Source organism: Gracilinanus agilis, chromosome 2 (genome assembly GCF_016433145.1).
Source record: "Gracilinanus agilis isolate LMUSP501 chromosome 2, AgileGrace, whole genome shotgun sequence".
Classification (NCBI taxonomy): domain Eukaryota; kingdom Metazoa; phylum Chordata; class Mammalia; order Didelphimorphia; family Didelphidae; genus Gracilinanus; species Gracilinanus agilis.
This window is the reverse complement of record NC_058131.1, coordinates 414,625,143-414,645,195: the sequence shown is the minus strand read 5'-3', so window position 1 is coordinate 414,645,195 and position 20,053 is coordinate 414,625,143. Positions and strand designations below refer to the sequence as shown.

The following is a 20,053-nucleotide window of genomic DNA, read 5'->3' as shown; positions in this document are numbered from 1 at the left end:
GAAGGAAGGAAGGAGAGAAGGAAGAAAGGAGGGAAGGAAGGAAGGAAGGAAGGAAGGAAGGAAGGAAGGAAGGAAGGAAGGAGAGAAGGAAGAAAGGAGGGAAGGAAAGAAGGAAGGAAGGAAGATCTCAAATACACCCTTGTCCATGTGTATACACATGCACATATACACACACAGTGCAAAATGGAGCCTCCAAGGCCACTTGGCAGGGACAAGATACAGATTCCCCAGAACATTCCCTTCTTGTCCCCTTAGCGTCATGTTCCAGGTCCACGCATAGGAGTCTATAGGTCAGGGTCTTCATGGCTGCATATCACTCCTGCATCCTCCTTGTGGGCACAGTTGTGTTTGCCAACCCCAGCATGCGAACACTCCAGAAGATTTCTTTCCTGGCCTGTACAGCGAACATCATCTAGGAGGATGGGCAGAGAGCGGCCCTCACCAAATTCCGCCCTCTTGACTGCCTTGACCACATAAGGGAAGCCCAGTTGGCGGCAGACAACACGTGCAGCCTTGGAGTCCCAAACATCATCACAGACGGTGCCCCACCGTCTGCCCACATAGATCTCCACTCGGCCTCTGTCCCGACCTGGGGCTTGATAGTTGAGCAATCGGACGGCACCATTCCGAGGAGGTGAAGGTGCCATAGTTGGCTTTCCTTTCCTCCTTCCACCTCTTCGACCAGAGGGCCTCCTTGTTGGTGTCAAAATAGGTGTTGTGGGGGTCACTGAGCGGTTTCGGAGGAGTTGTAAAATCTGCTCAGCCCAGTCAGCAGTTGAAGATGGTGTGGGCCGCACGGTGGAACTGCTCCGTCGTGGAGCTTTGGTGGTCGTTCGTGGTTTAGGGCGCACAGTCACAGTTTTGGAGATGAACTCTGAAAAAAAGAGAGAACAATGAGAGGGGACTCTGTCTCTCTGACACAGACCTCTGGGAAAAAAAAAAAAGAGAGATCTCATCAAAGCAGTTGCTGTTGGTCTTGGGAAAGAGTATCATCACTGGCCAACCCTTTGGCATATTCTGTATCTAATATCTCAAAACCATTCCCTTCATCTTGTTTCATAGTTTTGAGGCACCTTAACATCCTTGCCACCTGCCTCTGGCCACATTACAACTGTTTAATGTTCCTCCTAAAACATGGATGTCCAAAACAAAGCTCAATATCCTAGATCAAAAGTTTTCAAATTTTTTGGTCTCTGGACCCCTTTACACATTTAAAAATTACTGAAGAGCAATGCACTGATCTGGGACAATCCTGGAAGACTTAGGATGGGGAATGCTCTCCACCTCCAGGGAAAGAGCTGTTGGAGTCATCTTTCATATCAGCTTTATTTTAGGGTTTTGGTTATGTATAGAGTTTGCTCTTACAATACTGACCCAATATGGAAGTGCATTTTTCAAAAAAAAAATTTTTTTTTAAATTATTGGAGTCCAAAGAGCTCTTGTTTATGTGTGTTTTATTTATCAATATTTACCATATCAAAAATTAAGATACCACAGCTTTATTGTGAAAATTATTTTAAACTCATGGATCTTCTCAAAGGGTGTCAAGGAACTCCCAGCAGTCTCTGGACCACAATTTGGGAACTGCTGCCCTAGACCAAAATTCAAGGACAGCTTTAGATAGAGAGATGAATTAAAGCAGAGAGTACGTGTTGGGAGAGGAGGAGAGAAGGAAGGGAAGGATAGAATCAAATATAACAGTATCACTAGGATCAGACAGGCAAGGCACGTGATCTGTGGAGCTAAAGGTAGGAGCCAATTGCCCTTTGTAGATTAGCCTCACCTCCTCAAAGCCTGCCTTCAGACAGCAGATGAAGCCAGTGAGAACCCCAGCCTCTGGACCGCCATGTGTGCTGCCTATTATATTGCAACTGTGCCGCTAGCTGAGTTGGCAGGAGCTCAAGCAAGGCAATGATTAGCAGGGAGTAGAAACCTAAGGCAAGTGAGGCAGTAGGTCAGCGTTGAGCTGCACCTCAGTTATTTCAGGTTATCAGATATGGATGAATGCAATCCTAAGGTACCAAAAGAATGAGCAGAAGGGATTGCCGAGTCTCTGTCAAAGATCTTGGGATATTGGGAAGAGTGGGAAGGAGGCAAAGGGAAAATGTGCTGATGTAAAAATAAAAGATATCAACACATTGTTTTAAAAGAATTGGGGGGAAGGGGTTGCGCAGATAGGTGACTCAGTGGATTGAGAGTCAGGCCCCAAAATGAGTGTTCCTGGATTCAAATCTGGCCTCAGATACTTCCTAGCTGTGTGACCCTGGGCAAGTCACTTAACCCCCATTGCCTAGTCCTTACCACTCTTCTGCCTTGGAGCCAATATGCTGTATTGACTCCAAGTTGGAAGTTAAGGGTTTCTTTAAAAAATAACTTAAAAAATAAAAGAATGAAGGGGTTCAGGGCTAGAAGTAATCCCTTCCAGTTAGGATGTGGCAATTTTATAGAAGAGGAAGTGTTTAAGCTGGGCCCTGAGGGACAATAATAGTGTGCTAGCCCGTATCTGGGAAATCCCAAGTCATTTCTCCCCAGTCTCAGAAAGCCACTGATTCTCCCAGAGAGAAGGGGAAAACAGGGCCTCCCTGAGGCCAAAGAAGGGGGAGCTGAGAGAGAGTAGACTTTGCTCCCATTTTCCCTGCTTCTTTCCCTATAAGGGGGTAAGGGAAGATTGGAGAGGAAATCCAGCTGGAAGACAGAGGTCGCTACCAGCCAACCAAAAATGCACCTGATTCTTTCTTTGCCCTGCCTTGCCCGTGCTGACCCCCTTAAACCACATTGTCCATGCTACTACTTTTTTATCTTCTCTCTTCTGCTAACTGAACAGCCTCTCCTTTTCCCTGATTTCCCCATTCCCAAGAACCAGACTCAATAGCACCCCAATGCATCTCTCCCCACTGCCTCCCCCCCACACTGGAATGTGTGAGAGAAGCTCAAGTTGCCATGACAACCCATTCAACAGAGAGGACTTTCTCTCTGCGTGCCCTTCCAACGCTCCCTGGCCCAGACAGCTTTGAAACTCCTGTGGGACTGGAAAGATTTAGATTCTTGACAACTCCTCATGGGTCTGGGGTCACCTAGGAGTGGTGGAAACAGCACCAGTCAAAGGGTCAGGAAGCCAGGCTTCCTAGTCCTGGGTGTGTCAGTAACTAGCTCGGGGTTCCCCAAAGAAGTCCAAACCTTAGAATCTGAAAATAAAAAGGATTCTAGGGAAGCATTTAGTAAACCCTCTCCTTTTAGAGATTTAAAAAAAAAAAAAAAAAGGAAAAGGAAAAGGAAAAAAGAAAACCAGATCTAGAAAAGGGAACCGACTTGGCCAAGGTTACCCAGACAGCAAAAAAGTGACTCTGGGACTATAATAATAACAACTCACCTTTGAGGGGTATTTTAAAGTTTAAAATCACTTTCCTCATGACAACCATTGGAAGCTGGTCGGAGCTAGTGAGAATTAAATACATTTTTACAGGACTATGATCTACAACACAGTTTTCTCCAAGAGAGATGTAAGTAAAAGAAAGGAGGCCTTAGGATGGCTAAAGTGACCAGATGATACCCTTAAGGATTAAAGAAGAAAATCTATTCTTTTCTCTCCACCCACCAGAGAGTCAGTACATTTCTCAAAATATGGTCTGAGGATCCTCAGGGTTAAAACTATTTTCGTAGTAAGATGAAGACATTTCTAATATAGTAAATATTGATCAATATAACCACATAAACAAAAGTTCTTTGGGGGAGATCCTCATTTTTTAAGCTTGTAAAGGGATCCTGAGACCAAAAAGTTTGATGATTTTTGGTTGGTTTAGTTCATATTACATTGGCCTGGGTGAAGACATGGGTTCAGATCCTGAGTCAGATACTTGCCAACTGTGTGGTCTTGGGCAAGTCACTCAACTTTTCTGTCCCTAAGTTTCCCCATCTGTAAAATGCAGAGGAGGTGGGGTTTTGGACTTACTGGACTCTGACATCCCTTCTAGCTCTAAATCTATGATCCTATAGCCAGCTCAATGGATCCTCTCAGGGTCCCTCCATCTAGGAAGAGAAAGAGCACACAGAGCTCAGGAATACTACTTAAAAATAAAAGCTGACATTGTTTTAAGGTTTGCAAAGGGATTATATATATATATATATATATACATATATATATATATATACACACACACACACATATACACACACAAATAGATATGTCATTTGAGCATCACAATAATCCTATGTTCAAATCTGGCCTCAGACACTTCCTAGCTGTGTGACCCTGGGCAAGTCACTTAACCCCCCATTGCCTAGCCCTTACCTCTCTTCTGCCTTTGCTACCAAGGCAGAAGGTAAGGGTTTTTATTAAAAAACAAACAAACAAACAACAAAAAAAAAGCGCCAATAATCCTATGTATTCAATGTCTCCCCTCTCTAATGTACTTTCCACTCAGTTATAAAATTCATTTCTGCCTGTGGCTTCTTTAAGTCCCTACGAAAATTCCATCTTTTCCAGGAGGCCTTTCCCCATTGCTCTTAATTCTAGAGCTTCCTCTCTTTTAATTATTTCCTATTTATCCTGTATTTGGCTGGCTTATATTTCTTTGCTTGTTGCTTGATTTTGATTGTGAGTTCTTTGAGATTAGATACTGTCTTTTGCATCTTTGTGTATCCTCAGTGTTTTAGCACAGTACCTGGCACATAGTTAGCCCTTGATAAATGTTTATTGACTGACTGAAAAATTGATATTCCTAAAGCACAGTTCAGACCATGCCATTCCCTAGCTCAAGAAATTTAAGGAGTTAGTTCCTTAATCCCCTTTAGGTTCTGTAAGCACATCCTTGCTTGTCATATAAAGTCATTTGGAACACAAAGTTTTTACCATCAAAGAAAGTCCCTCATGCCATCAAATGGTTCAAAGGGGGTGGTTTTAGCAATGTCACTGACACTAGTGAAGATGTATTACCATGTGCTCTGCTGCTGCACCCTAAGGACCATGGGACCTTTCCATCTGACTCACAGATGAAACCTCCTCTGTGCTGTCTCTCCCCTTAGAACGTGAGCTCTCTGAGAACAAGGACTACCTTACTTTTCTGTTTCTATTCCCAGCACTTAACACAGTGCTTCATTCATTCATTTTTTCATTCATTTATTTACAAAGGCTTTCCAGGCTGACTACACATTACTAGGGAAGACACTAGAACTAAGAAGGGTCGGGAAAGACTTCTTGTGGAAAATGAGATAGTGGGTCCCCTCTTATCAATTCTCCAAGCCAAACTACCTACTTGTTTAGTCATTTTTCAATTGTATCCAACTCTTCGTGACCCCATTTAGGGTTTTCTTGGCAAAGATACTAAAGTAGTTTGCCATTTCCTTCTCCAGTTCATTTTACAGATGAGGAAACTAAGGCAAGTCAAGTTAAATGATTTGCCCAGGGTCACATAGTTAGCTAAGTGTCTGAGGCCAGATTTGAACTCAGGAAGATGAGCCTGATTACCACTCACTGTACTCCCTAGCTGCCCCAACTACCTAATTTGCTATTCTACCAAAATGACATTCTATCTTACACCTCCACACCTTTGCACCTCTACCCCCATTCCTGGAATATTATTCCTATACCTCTTGGAACTCCTGGGATACTTTCAAGGGTCTGTTCTAGGGCTAAATCCTTCAAAAGGACTTTCCTCATTGCCCCAAATATTAATGCCCCTGTTTGTTTTGTAGACATCTTTTTTGTAAACATTTTGCATTCTTCCCCTCCCCAGAATCCACTACCTTTGCTCTATCAGTCCCCTCTAAGATAAAAGGTTCTTAAGGATAGGGACTTTTACTCTTATATTTATAACTTGTCATTTAATCAGTCTAAGCCTCAGTTTTCTCATCTATAAAATGGAATGAACTGCCTGTCTTACAAAATGATTACGAAGAAAGGACTTTGTAAACATTAAAATATTATAAAAAATAAAACATGTTCTATTTCACATGACTGTACAATCTAAATCAGATTGCTTAGCATCTCAGGGAGGGAAAGGGGAAGAGGAGGGAGCATGGGAAGGAGAGAATTTCAAATTCAAAATTTTTAAAAATGTTAAAATTGTTTTCACATGTAATTAGGGGAAATATTATGAAAAAATTAAAGCATTTTCTCCTTCTTTAGCTCTCTCACAATGCTTTGCCCATAGCAACTGCTCAAGAAGTACTTAGTGACTGAGTAACTCAGCTGCTTCCCTCTCATTTATCTCCTTGGATTGACAGGTCGGTTGGAGGCAGAAAGCCCAGAACTGTCTAGGAAAGCCAGGATCACCCTGGGAAATAAAAGGCTGTTTTATGCCCATGCCACCTGTATCAATCATGGTGCCACAGTTGCTATGCCCCCAGGGTCCTATGATGTTGAAACCAACCCCAGAAGCCTCCCAAATCCCCCTCAGAGGCTGTAAGAGCTATCCATCTCCAAAGAGTAGCCTGGTGTAAGAAAATAATAAATGTGGTGGCTTTAGAACCAGAGGATCAAGATTTAAAACCAGGCTCTGGCACTGGGTATATGTATGATCCTGGGCAAGTCACCCTAGGTGTCCTCTCTCATGGAAGATGAAGAGCTCCAACTCAGATGCCTACAGCTGGCTTCTACCTGCCAAACAGAGAAGAAGCAGCAAGACTTACTCTCTTTAGGCTCAAAGCTGATGATCCGACTTTTCACTTTCACAGGTGCAGCCTTGATCTGACACTTGCCAGGAGGAGCTCTCCTGCCAATACAAAGAAGGAGCCATGAGAAGACTTCCTCAGTGCAGCAGCGCCAAAGCTTCAAATCAAAGAATAGTATCTCCCATACTTTAATAGGAGAGATGACCTTCTCCATCCCCCTGTCTGTCAGGAGGACCACCCGAGGGCATCTCAGTTGGATGAAAATAAATTCTATTTGTCAGAAGCAGGTTCCAGCTACCCTCAGTCACCATTTCAGTATCTTGTCCCATTTCTGTAAGTTCATCATTATCTAAATGTCTCAAGCTACAGTTGGGAAATAGCATGGTATGTAGGATGAGAGGTTAGACGTGGAACCAAGAAGCCCTGGTAAGCAAGTCAGAAGGGGAATTGGGCCAAAGCATCTCTAAAGCCCTGCTTACTCTAAGAATCTATGTGTTAGGATTCTGAGTTCCATTATAACCTTGATATTCTGTGGTGCTAAGCTGTACTTCAATGGAGGGAGACAAGGGGTGAAGATGTTCAAGGAAATCAAGGGAGGCAAGATTAATATATATAAAACAAAAGCAAATGATACAAGACAGTGGAATAAAGTGGTCCATGTGACAAATCGTGTAGCATAATCCATAAAAGTTCAGAGCTAGCCAAAAACAGATTGAGATTCCTTCATGAGATGGTGACTTCCCTGTCATAAGAGGTGATAAATACTGTCTCAAGTGGAGAATGAATGATCACTCATGAGGAAAGGTGCGGACAGAATTCTTGTTCAAATACCAATTGCATTAAAGGTCTCTGCCTACCCTTACGGTTCTAGCATTCGCTAATTCTTTAATACACACACAAGCAGGGACATTTAAACACACACACACACACATACATTCACAAACACACAAATGCTTAAAGAGATTAATTTGACTCAGAAAGGGGTCAAAAACCCCTTCAAAGACAAGAAAAAAGCTTTCCCAAGGATGCTCTGAAAAACTCATGAAGGTTTCTTCAGGAATTTCCTCATTGGGGTGACAGGAGAGGCGAGAGCCTGAAACACCTCACCGTGGAGAATGAAAACAATCTTGCCCCTGAAATCCTTGGGAGCCCCAGGCTGCTGAGGCATGAAAATTCATCAAACAGCCAGGGCACAGGATGAGGGGAGAAGAGTTTCTGAGGTCACGAGTCTAAAGGAGGCCAGGATCTTGTCAGAACCCCTAGGTTCAGGGTAAAAATGTATTCTCCACATGGAAGCCCAAGAGATGCATGTGGAAAAGCCATTGTGGCTAATCACAAAAACAAACCCTTCCTTTAATAGTTACAAAGGTTACCAAGCACTTTCTCCTCTATAATTTCATTTGGACCCTTACAATATTGTCTATGAGGAAGGAGAGGGAGACAAGATTATCCCCATTTTATATGAGGAAATTGTCAGGAAGGTTAAATTGTGAGAAGTTCAATGCTCCTTGGAAAATCTGATGCAAGGGAGGTGGCTAGGCTGCTCAGTGGCTGGAGAGCCATGTCTAGAGATGGGAGATCCTGGGCTCAAATCTGGCTTCAGTCACTTCCTAGCTGTATGACTGTGGGCAAGTCACTTAACCCCCATTGCCTAGCCCTTACTGCTCTTCAGCCTTGGAATCAATACACAGTATTGATTCTAATACAGATGATAAGGATATATTTTTTAAATTTGATTCAAGCTGAGTGGTTTGCCATTTCCTTTTCCAGCTCATTTTACAGATGAGATAAACAGAGACAAATAGAGTTAAGTGACTTACCCAGGGTCACACAGCTAGTAAGTGTTAGACATCAGCTTTGAACTCAGGAAGATGACTGCAGGCCCGGCACTCTATCCACTTGCACCACCTAGCTTCCCCTACCCTTTGGTATTCCCCTTCTATTAGTAACAACCTGCCCTTTGTATTAGAATTCTTGAGAGGTACCATGGTATAATGGATGGTGCACTGGATTATAAGTCAGGAAGACCTTAGTTGAACTCCTTCTCAGATAAGGAATACCTGTGTGACCCTTGACAAATCACTTAACCTCTATGTATTTCCATTGCCTATGTGCAAAATTAGGACTCTAAATTCCAATTCTAAATCTATGATCCTCTGATCTTCTAGTCACACTCCTCCCATCTTCTTGACCTCCCAGAAATAATTTCTCAGTCTCTATGATGACCACGGGGAAAGAAAGTGGCATTATATTTTTTCTCCTTGGCCCCAGAATAATATTAGGAGTAATGGAAATTGCAGAGATGTAGATTCAGGTATAATAATAATGGTTGTTAACATTTAGATAGCACTTGAAGGTTTGCAAAATGCTTTATTAATATTATCTCTTTTTATCCTCACAACAGCCCTGGGAAGTAGATGATATTAATATTATTCACATTTTACAGATGAGAAAACTGAGACTGACAGAAATTAAGTGACTTGCCCAGGATAGCACAGCTAGCTAGTAAGCAAATATGAACTCAGGTCTTCCTGACTCCAGGCCCAGGACTTTATCTGCTGCGCCACATAGCTGCCTCAGCTTCTTGCAGGTAAGAATTTTCCAACAATAGCGTTATCCTAAAACATACTGGAATACCACAATGTTTGGAGGTAGCAATCTGTGAGCAGAGGCTCACTACTACAGATCAGGTAGCTGTAGAAGAGTTTCTTATTCAGGCACAGGTAGGACTGGATCATCTCTGAGGTCCCTCTGAGATTCTGTGATCTCTCCCACCTCAGAACTCCAAGAACACCTTGATTGTGGCTTTCCTGAGTATTTATCACATTTTTGTACTGAACCTCACTCCCACCATCACAACTAGGCTAGGTGGGCAGGGGCAGCGCCCTCTATTGTCCCCCTAAACGTTAGTACCTTTCCTCTGCTGATTATCTCCAATTTATCCCATATTTCGTTTTGTTTTGTTTTAAACTCTTACCTTCTGCCTTAGTATCAATTATAGGACAGAAGAGTAGCAAAGGCTAGGCAATGCAAAGTTAAGTGACTTACCCAGGGCCCCACAGCTAGGAAATATCTGAAGCCACTTTTGAATCCAGGTCCTCCCAACATCCCATAGTGTGTGTGTGTGTGTGTGTGTGTGTGTGTGTGTGTGTGTGTGCCTGCCTAGCGTCTCCTTGAGAGTAGGGGCTATTTTTGCAATGATAGCCCAGTGCCTGGCATGTAGGATGTACTTAATGAATGTTGGCTGACTGTATCTTCTGTAGCACCTACTACAAAGTCCTGCACCCAGGGGAGGCATGGCAGATTTGGATAAAGCATTTTTTGGTTTCCGTATTAATACCCTGCAAACAAACGACGATGGCCAGGGAACCTTTCTTTGGAGAGGTAAGCCATACTAGCTTGGTACCTATACCCTGACAGTGCTGTTGTGAGGGTCGAATGAGTTTGTGCCTATTAAAGTGCTTCCTACCCCATGAAGTGCTATGGCAATGTCAGCCATTACTATTATAAAAGCCACAGTTTCCCCTCTCTGGGCAGGACTCATTGTGAGACACTCCAGACAAGCCAAGTATGGGATGAATGGGACAAGCCCCACATTAGTATGCATGACAGCATGCCTGCAAAGACGACAGGGTGTGCTCTACTAGCCAGAAGGGGCCAGGGAGGAATTCAGGCTAAGCAGTGATAAAATACACAGCTGCCTCTGGGTGGATCTGACTGAGAGAGGGAGAAAAGGCCGTACTTTGGTTGGCCTCAGGGGACAGACAAAACGTGGATGGATGGGTGGGCTAAATCACAGAACTACAGAATCTCTGTCTCAAAGGAGACCTAAGAGCTCATTTAGCTGATCTGATCAGAAATCCTCTCTACCACATCCCTGAAAATTGGCTATTTAGTCTTTTATTTTTTTAAATTAAAAACTCTTCCCTTCTTCTGTCTTAAAATAGATAGATGCATCAGTTCCACAGTAGATCAGGAGTAAGTGCTAGGCAATCAGGGTTAAGTGACTTGCCCAAGGTCACACAGCTAGGAATTTATTTATAGTATTTAATTGAAAACACTTCCAGTAAGAGGGAATGCTTTACTGACTGAAGCAGCTTTGGCCTCTTCCATGCTTTGGCAATGAATCATTAGAAAGTTGTTTTTTTTTATACCCAATTGCAATCTGTCTCTCTGTAAAGTCTGCCTATTGTTCTTTTCCCTCTTGTGTTTCAGGATGTTTCCAGTACTTGAAGACAATGATCACGTCCTCTCAAAATCTTCTTTATTTTTTCCAGACTAAACAATCAGTTGTTTCAACTGATCCTTGCATGGCATGGTTTCCCATTTCCCTCAAAATCAGATTGTTCTCCTTTGGACATCTTCTACTTCGTTAAAATCCTTCCTAAAATATGGTGCCCAGAATTAAATACATACTCTTGATGGAGTCTGACCAGGGTAGAAGGCAGTAGGGCTGTTGCCTCCATTATTTTGCATGCCATGATTATATTAATTCATTCTAATATCTTATGCTATATTTTGGCTGCCATATTACACCATTTTCTAACTGATCATCTATGGTCCACTAAAATACCTAGTCCACTAAAAAAGGGACCATTAAATTCCACATGCTCCAGTGAACAGCCATGTTCTCCCTTTTTCTATTTGTGCATTTGAATTTTTTTGGACCCAAGAGTAGGACTTTACATTTATTCTGAATTAAGTTCATTTTATTAGATCTGGAACAATATTCTAGCTTGTTAAAACATATTTTTGGATCCTGATTGTGTCACCCAGGGATTTGAGATTTGAGAAAGTGGCTCTATCAATCCCACATTAACTACAAATTTAGTAAGCATGCCATCCAGACCTCTCTATAAGCCAGTCATAAAAAGTCAAATAGAAATGGTCATGAAAAGACTGGCAAGGCACTATAATTTACATGGTAATGGGAGAAAGAACACATAACAATCAGTACATAGAAGATAAATACAGAGTAAATAGAAGGTAAGTTTGATTGGAAAGATAAGTTCTGTTTGAGATATATTAAGTTTGAGATGACCCTAGGTTATCCCATTTGAAATGTTCAAAAAGTAGTTAGCAGAGGAAGCTGGATGGTTCAGTGGATTGAGAGCCAGGTTTAGAGAAGGGAAGTCCTAGGTTCAAATCTGGCCTCAGACACTTCCTAGCTGTGTGACCCTGGGCAAGTCACTTAACCCCCATTGCCTAGCTCTTACCATTCTTCTGCCTTAGAACCCAATACATAGTATTGATTCTAAGATGGAAGGTTTAAAGGTTAAGGAAGGTTAAGGGTTAAAAAAATAGTAATGTGGAACTGGAGTTCAGAAGAGAGATAAGGGCTAGAAAAATAGATTTGGGAACCATCTGCATAGAAATTATAACTGAATTCCATTATAGCTGATGACACCACCAAGTGAAAAACAAAGGAATGAAAAGAGAGTCCAGGAACAATTACTGTGAGACACCCACATTTACTGCTCATGACCTGGAAGAAGAACTAGCAAAATCGAATAAAAAGAAGAGGGGAAGAGGAGAAAAGGAGGAGGAGGAGGAGGAGGAAGAGGAGGAGGAGGGGAGGGGGGAAGGAGGAAGAGAAGGGAAGAGGGAGAGGGAGAGAGATAGAGACAGAAAATGAGAAAGAGAGTGAGAGAAGAGAAAGAGAAGAAGGGAAGGAAAGAAAGGAAAGGAAAAGAAAGAAATGAAGAAATCTCAGAAAGGAAAGAATATACTGGAGGAAGGTGGTGTGTAAAGGGAATGCCTTCCTCCCAGGGTCATAAACTCATGAACTTCTTTCTCCACCTACCCATCCCATTTGCATGCCTAGATGTCACACGAATGCTCCAAAAAGAGGTTACAGGTGAATAGCCCTAGGAACATGACCCAGAACTAAAGGTTATGGGTCCGAGTTCAAGAGAAAGGATAAAGGTGTGGGGCAAGACATACCCACTCTCTCTATTCCCCTGGAGGTGACTGTGGAGCACCATGGCTGAGTCAGCCAGCCATGTGGAGAACCACATGGTCAGGGTTAGGTTAGATTAGGTTTAAATCTCTATACATCTGCTTTCTCTATTTCAAGTGATTTATTAATAAACTCTATGGAAAATAAGAACCTGGTGGTGTTAATTTTAATCTAACAGTGATAACAGTGGTAAAGAAGGTAAACTGTCAAATGCTGCAGTGAGATCAAGAATGAGAGTAGAAAAGAGGCCATTAGCTGTAGTGACTTTTGTGATTTCCTCCAGCTCTGTTCAGCAACATACAGTAAAATATGTCTATATAATCCAGTACTCTATCTGCTATACCACATGCTTCTCAGTAGAACTAGGTTCATTTAGGGGCACAGAAAAACTGTACCCTTTCCCCTATCTCTACCAGTTAACAAATCTATCCATCTTTCAAACCCACCTCCAGTGCTACTTTCTTCATGAAATCTTCAGGATTGCAATCTGCATTACCAGAGGAGTTTCTGAATCCAAGACCACAGATCTAGTTGAGGATTCAATTATAAATTGCAGCAGGCAAGTTTTATCTACCTTCATATACCCTTGAGCACCTAGAACTAGACCTTCCTTGTAATGCATATTCAAGGTTCCAACAACAAAGAACAAACAGATCCTGTGAGTAACCGAATGGTGGTCACATTTAGAGGGCTTCAGAGTGTACTTACAGGACTCTGTTATTAGCTTTTGTTTGGGAACTGCTTTCACCCTGGAGATAGCTAGGTGATGCAATGGATAAAATGCCTTGTCTAGAGTCAAGAGAATTAATCTTCTTGATTCAAATTTGGCCTCAGACACTAGTGGCTTGATCCAGGGCAAGTCACTAAACTCTTTTGGCCTCAATTTCCTTATACGTAAAATGAACTGGAGAAGGAAATGGCAAAGCACCCCAGTATCTTTGCCAAGAAAACCTCAAATAGAGTCATGAAGAATCAGATACGTCTGAAACAACTGAACAACAACCTTCCTCTCTATAAGCAAGAAAGCTGACTTCCTATCAAATGGAGCTTATAGGTGGCAGAAAGAAATCTTTCCTATGGAGACCATGATGCTCTCTGCTACCATCTGCCAACATTTAAAGCTTTCCCTAGCGATTCCTTTCAACAGCCTAATAATGTAGGAGGCACAGGAGCAAGAAACAAGTCACCTCTGTCAACTATTATCCTGTCAAGTAGATGCATGAGAGACAAATATCAAGGAACTGAGGATAAGACTGAACAACTAGAAGCCAAAAGAATGCTGTTCCCTTGCTTTGTGTATAGTGGGATCCAGGATAATTCAATTAACCTGGCTGAAGAAGAAGACACATGTTGAGGAAGCCATCAGCCCCAGATGCTCTGTGATTCTAGGATTCTGAAGCTCATTCCAGCTCCAACAGTCCATTTTCTATGACTTGAAGGTTTCTACCAGTTACAATGCTGAAGGGTTCTAAAGTGAGCCTGGCCCAGGATAGGGAGGGGGTGAAATCAGGGAATATTAGTAGAGCTTGTACTCATTTTCTATTCAAACAAGTCTTTGGAGGCTAGTGATTATGGAAAAATGTATTCTAACCAGGTATGTAGATAATCTCTCTCTTTCTCTTTTTAATTTTAGAGTAGGTCTTACCTGGAGGTATCAACCATTTTGTAAATGACTCCTCTTGGAGAAGTAGCACTTGGCACTCCAGTAGACATGAAGTAAAGTTCCCCTTTGAGGAAAAAAAAAAACAAGGAAACACGTGAAAATGTTGCCTAGTACACTGACCTTCCTTGTGCATCCTTTACCCTTCTAATCTTATAGGTAGAACCATTTAACCACACTAAGCCCAATCTAGGCCTTCAATTAGGAGGATCTATGGCAAGCAAGGGCCAAGAGCTCTTAAACTCACCACAGAATTGGCTTTGCTCTGACCTTATTCAATGGCCATTAGCCAGTCTCTTGGTTTGATTCTTATGACCAAGCCCAAACTCTAGTCTCAATATCTGGGTCCCTAGTCTCATCCCTGCCATACCCAAGTCACTGCTCAGTTTCTCTGAATTAAAAATGGTCAATCTTTGCCAGTGGTTGGGCCTTGTCTCTCTCCTTTAACAGAATCTTATATTTGAAAGGGACCGTTGGAAGTCATCTAGTACAACCAAGTCTCTCAGTGGAAGTATTGATTACATTAATCTCCCAGACTCCAGTCTACTTCTGCTCCAATCCAATCTTCACACTAAGGCCTGAGAATTTTCCTAATGGACTGCCCTAATCAGATCACTCCTTTTCCTCAAAAGCCTTCAGCAGTTCCCACGGCCTCCTGAATAATGTATAAACTCCTTAGCTTCACATCTGAGAGAGTTAGCTCAGTACAGCAGGGGAACAAAACACAGATTTGGAATCAAAGGACCCAAGTTTATATGACCTTGAATAAGTCACTTTAAATATCCAGGTCTCAATTTATTCATCTGCCAAAATGTGGAGGCTAGAATCAATGATCTCTAATGATCCTTCTGGCTCCAAATTCTATGATTCTGTTATGATGTAGCTTTAATCTGCCAAGATTATCTCACACTAAACACCTTCCCAGACCCTATTACACCTCACATAATCTACTTTCTGCCTATCCTCTCCTCCCATTTTCACTATCTTTGTTAGAAATCATTCTCTCATACCTGGAATGGAATCTCCTTGTCATCTGCATTCTCCCTCTCTGCCTATTTAAATTCCTTCCTTTTTTCAAAACCCAATTTAGATGCTACCTTTTCAAGGAAGCTTTCTCTGACCACTTCTTCCCTCCCCTAAAATCCTCAGTAAATATAACTCTTCCCTCTCTCCTCAAATTTCTTATAGCCCTTTGCCAGGACTGCTTCTTTGTACTTAATTACATTCTTATATGTATTATTTCTTTGTGTATGCTTTACTTATACACACATGTTTGATAGGTTGTAAATGTATTGAAAATAGAGACGGTAATATTTTAAGTTTAGGTTTTTTAAAAAATATTCCCATCTCTGTACTTTATACATTTTGTTGTTGACTCATTTCAGTCATGTCTGACTCTCCATAACTCCATTTGAGGTGTTCTTGGCAAAGATACTGGACTGAGTTCCAATTTCCTTCTTCAGCTCAAAGGAACTGAGGCAAAACAGGGTCACGTGACTTGCCCAGGGCGGCACTGCACTTATCTGAACCCACTTTCTCTTGCCTGCTGAGTTCACCCATCACCTCCCCTAGCCTAGGTTATGTCTAGTAGGTTCTGTCCTGCTGCCCAATAAACCCTGATTATGATATCTGAAGGTATGTTTCCTTACCTATCACAGCATTTTACTTGCCCAATGGTGATGGTTAATGAGCTGGCCAGTGAGTAGTGAAAGAGAACTGAACTTAGAATGAGATTTGGGTAAAGTTCTAGCTCTGTCATGTATTAGTCATGCACCCTTGGTGGTTCACTTTATTTCCTGGATTCTCAGTTTATCTACTTGTAAAATGAGGGAGTTGAACTCAATGATCTCTCCTGCTCCCTTCTAGCCTTGAAAATTCTTTGATTCTGAGCACAGTGTTTAATAACCAAGTTGTCAAACTGAATATTCATCGAGACATTATTCCAAGCAAAGACCTGTGGGACAGACAGAAAAAGAATGAGAAGCCCTAAAGCTCAGGATGAGCTGAGTCTGGCAAAGAATACCAAGAACAACAAAAAGAGCTTTCATAGCCATGCTGGGGAAAAGAGGATCACAGAAAGGATGGAAATGCAGCTCAGGGAAGATGGGCTGATAATGGATGACACACAGAACTGCTCTTTTTTTTTCTTCCCTTCTTTTCTCTTTGCCAGGATGAAATATCTCTGGAATGGAAAGGACAAAACAAAATCAGCAAATAGGGAGTTGAAAGCCAACATAATTAAGAAAATAACAAGAGAGCATCTAATTGCCCTCGGTAAATTCAAACCACCAGGCTCCAAATGACAGAATACTGAAAGAATTTGTGGATGGGATTACTGAGTGACTGCTGTTAATCTCTGAAAGGTCTTGTAGAATTGGAAAGATGCTGCAGAACTCAACAGGGGCAAGTATCATTCTGATTTTCACAACAGTGAAAGGAATGGAGCCTGAAATCTGTAGCCAGTAAACACAACTTTAATCTCGGCAAAATTCTAGAACATATTATTAAAGGGATGGTTTGTCAATATTTAGAAAGGAAAGCAGTAATCATTGAGAGACAGCACAGCTTCATCAAGAACAGGCCATACCACATTAATGCATTGCTGATGGAGTTGTGAATTGATCCAACCATTCTGGATGGCAATTTGGAACTATGCCCAAAGGGCTTTAAAAGACTGACTGCCTTTTGATCCAGCCATACCACTGCTGGGGTTTACCCTAAAGAGATAATAAGGAAAAAGACTTGTACAAAAATATTTATAGTTGTGCTCTTTATAGTGGCAAAAAATTGGAAAATGAGGGAATGCCCTTTGATTGAGAAATGGCTAAACAAATTGTGGTATATGCTGGTGATGGAATACTATTGTGCTCAAAGGAATAATAAACTGAAAGAATTCAATGTGAACTGGAACGACCTCCAGGAATTGATGCAGAGTGAAAGGAGCAGAACCAGGAGAACATTGTACACAGAGACTGATATACTGTGGTAAAATCGAATGTAATAGACTTCTCTACTAGCAGCAATGCAATGATCCAGGATAGTTCTGAGGGACTTAGGAGAAAGAAAACTAGCCACATTCAGAGGAAGAACTGTGGAAGTAGAAACACAGAAGAAAAACAACTGCTTGATCACATGGGTTAATGGGGATATGATTGAGGATATAGACTCACCCTAATCACCCTAACGCAAATATTAACAATATGGAAATAGGTCTTGATCAATGACATATGTAAAACCCAATGGAACTGCTTATTGGCTGGGGGTGAGGGGAGGAGGTTGAGAGGGAGGAGGGGTAGGAAAGAACATGAATGATGTAACTATGGAAAAATATTTTAAATCAATTAATTCAATAAAATTTTTCAAAAAAAAAAAAGAACAGGTCATATCAGACTAACTTCATTTTATTTTCAGACAGGATAGCTAGAGCAAAAGAAGGTTGTAGACATAATATACAGAGACCAGTCAAACATTTAACAAAGTGTTTCCTGTAATCCTTAGAACAAAGATGCAGGAATGTGAACCAGACAGTGGTACAGTTAGGTTGATTTGAAACTGGCTGAAACAGGGGAAAAAAGAAACACTCAAGGTTGGTATAAGAGCAGGAATTGGAGCCTGGGTCTCCTAACTTGGAACCCAATGATCTTTCATTCAGGGTATTGAAATATGGACTCCCTTAAGGGCACAGGGGTATTGATCCTTCCAGAGCAGAGGTCCCTGCTCTTGTGACTAATATGGACAAACAGCTCAGCAGAGAGGAGGTTCTCTTCATTCTTCCAAGTACACCCAGGCCCCAAACTCACCTTATTTTCACCCCAGAAAAAAAAGGTTAGCAGCTTGGAAAAGTAAAACTTCCAGGGAAATAAAAAGCCCCCAGGATCAAGAAGGGAGGCATAGCCCTGCAGTTGGGGGTTCAGAGGCCATTTCCCTGCCCTCTTTCTTGCTCTGCCTGCCCACCCTGACCTCACAAAATGGCCCATGTACAGAGAATGAAGTCCTCTTGCCCAGTCTCCTTAGAAAAGCTTGAGAATCTAAGGACAAAATTTCAAAGGAAAAGAGCAATCCCCTAGGTAGAGGTGTCCCAGCCTAACATCAGACTAAGCTTTAGCGATACAAAGGCAAAACAAAGACAAAAACAGTCCCTACGTGCAAACAATGATGTACAATGAGATATAGACAGGATAAACCCGAGGCAAACTCAAAAAGAAGGCAAAGTGAGGGGTGGGTTAAGTGACTTGTCCAGGATCACACAACAAGGAAGTTCTGAGGTCATATTTGAACTCGGGTCCCCCATCTCCAGGCTTGATGCTCTCTCAACTCTGCTACCTAGCGGCCCCCAACTGGTTAACTTTGAAAAGAGCAGTTTCAGTTGAATAATGAGATTGAAAACCAGACTATAGAGGGATGATAAAAAAAAATAACAAGAACAAAAAAACTAGCATTTTTATAACTCCTACTATGTTCTAGGCACTTAGAGCTCATTTGATCCTCACCACTCCGACTACTGTTTCTTGTCCCAGTACTTGTCACAGTGCCTGACATATAGTAGGTACTCAATAAATGTTGACTGATTGATTGAGGCAGGTGCTATTACTATCCCCATTGTATAACTGAGGAAACTGAGGAAAGGGTCTACACCTCATTTTGATGTCTGGTTTTCCCAACACCAGGCCCAGCACTCTATCTACTTCGAGACTAATTACTTAAGAAGAAAAGGAACTACCCAACTGGATGGTCTCTGAGTTTCTAACTCTTTGCTTCTGTACCCTCCTACTAGATTGAACTCCTTGCTGAAATAGACCCTGGCTTATCCAAACTCCATAGTTTCTCTGTGGTCCAGCACACGATCTGTGCACAGTCATATCAACAGTCCTAGGTTTGGAATTAGAAAGTCAGAGATAAATGATAAACTTATCTGATAAAGGAGATGACTGAATGAGCAGATCTATATGGTCCCTTTCAGTTCTAAGTCCTATTTCTTCAGTGTTTCTGAATTAGAAATGACATGAAAAAGCTGGGATGTGAGTTAGATCCTGAAAAAATTAATGCTTTCACGTCTTCAAACATACTCATTACCAGAAATTCAGTAGAGGTTAAAATAATCTCAGGTAAACAAGCCAGAAATGATCATCCCCATTTTATACGTGAGCAAACTGAGGCCCCAGAAAAGGGAACCGGTTTTCCTCAGATCTCACAGTGAGTTAGTGACAGCAATGGAGAGTCCAGACACCCTTGGTCTTTCCAGAATATCATCTGTATAACAGGAATGACAGATTTCCTCAGGGAGAAGGTAGAACCTACCTCCCCCTCGCCCACCCCCAAAAGGCCTGGCTGCTATATATATAATCAACAAAGTGTTGGCTGAGCATATTCTAAGGGTTCAACGCTGCTCGATGGAACCACTTTGCCAAATTACCGGTTTCTTGGTTTCTCCGCCTCAGGAAGCCAGAAACCCCACTGAGGATCACAGTTCACAGTCCAGGCAGCTGGGAACTAATATGTATGCCCTGAGGAGCTGGGAGGGTGGGGAGTAGGTATTAAAAGTTACCCTTATAAATATTTTCACTGTCTGCCTTGTTTTCATTTTAAACACAGTACCTAAGGGGACATCAAAAGGAGTTTTTCTTTTTAAGTTGTTTTATTGATACCTTTTCTTTTTTTACACTAGTTATTCCCCCATCCATCTCTACATCTCTTACTCTTCTGCTTACCCTTCCCAAGTGCGGGCACACGCATGCACTGTGTGTGTGTGTGTGTGTGTGTGTGTATGTCTCTCTCTCTCTCTCTCTCTCTCTCTCTCTCTCTCTCTCTCTCTCTCTCCCTCTCCC

At 41.9% G+C, this 20,053-nt stretch overlaps 1 protein-coding gene across 1 annotated transcript in view; it reads right to left on the bottom strand.

Annotated features, from left to right (window-relative positions):
• Positions 1-284: 284 nt before the first annotated feature.
• HHIPL1 (HHIP like 1) overlaps positions 285-20,053 on the bottom strand; it is a 99,678-nt gene continuing 79,909 nt past the window's right edge. The window contains exons 7-9 of the mRNA XM_044659902.1: positions 14,214-14,295; positions 6,628-6,710; positions 285-874 (exon numbers count right to left, since the gene is read on the bottom strand). Of these exons, the coding sequence (XP_044515837.1) occupies positions 285-874; positions 6,628-6,710; positions 14,214-14,295 (755 nt within the window). The remainder of the gene's footprint in view (positions 875-6,627; positions 6,711-14,213; positions 14,296-20,053) is intronic.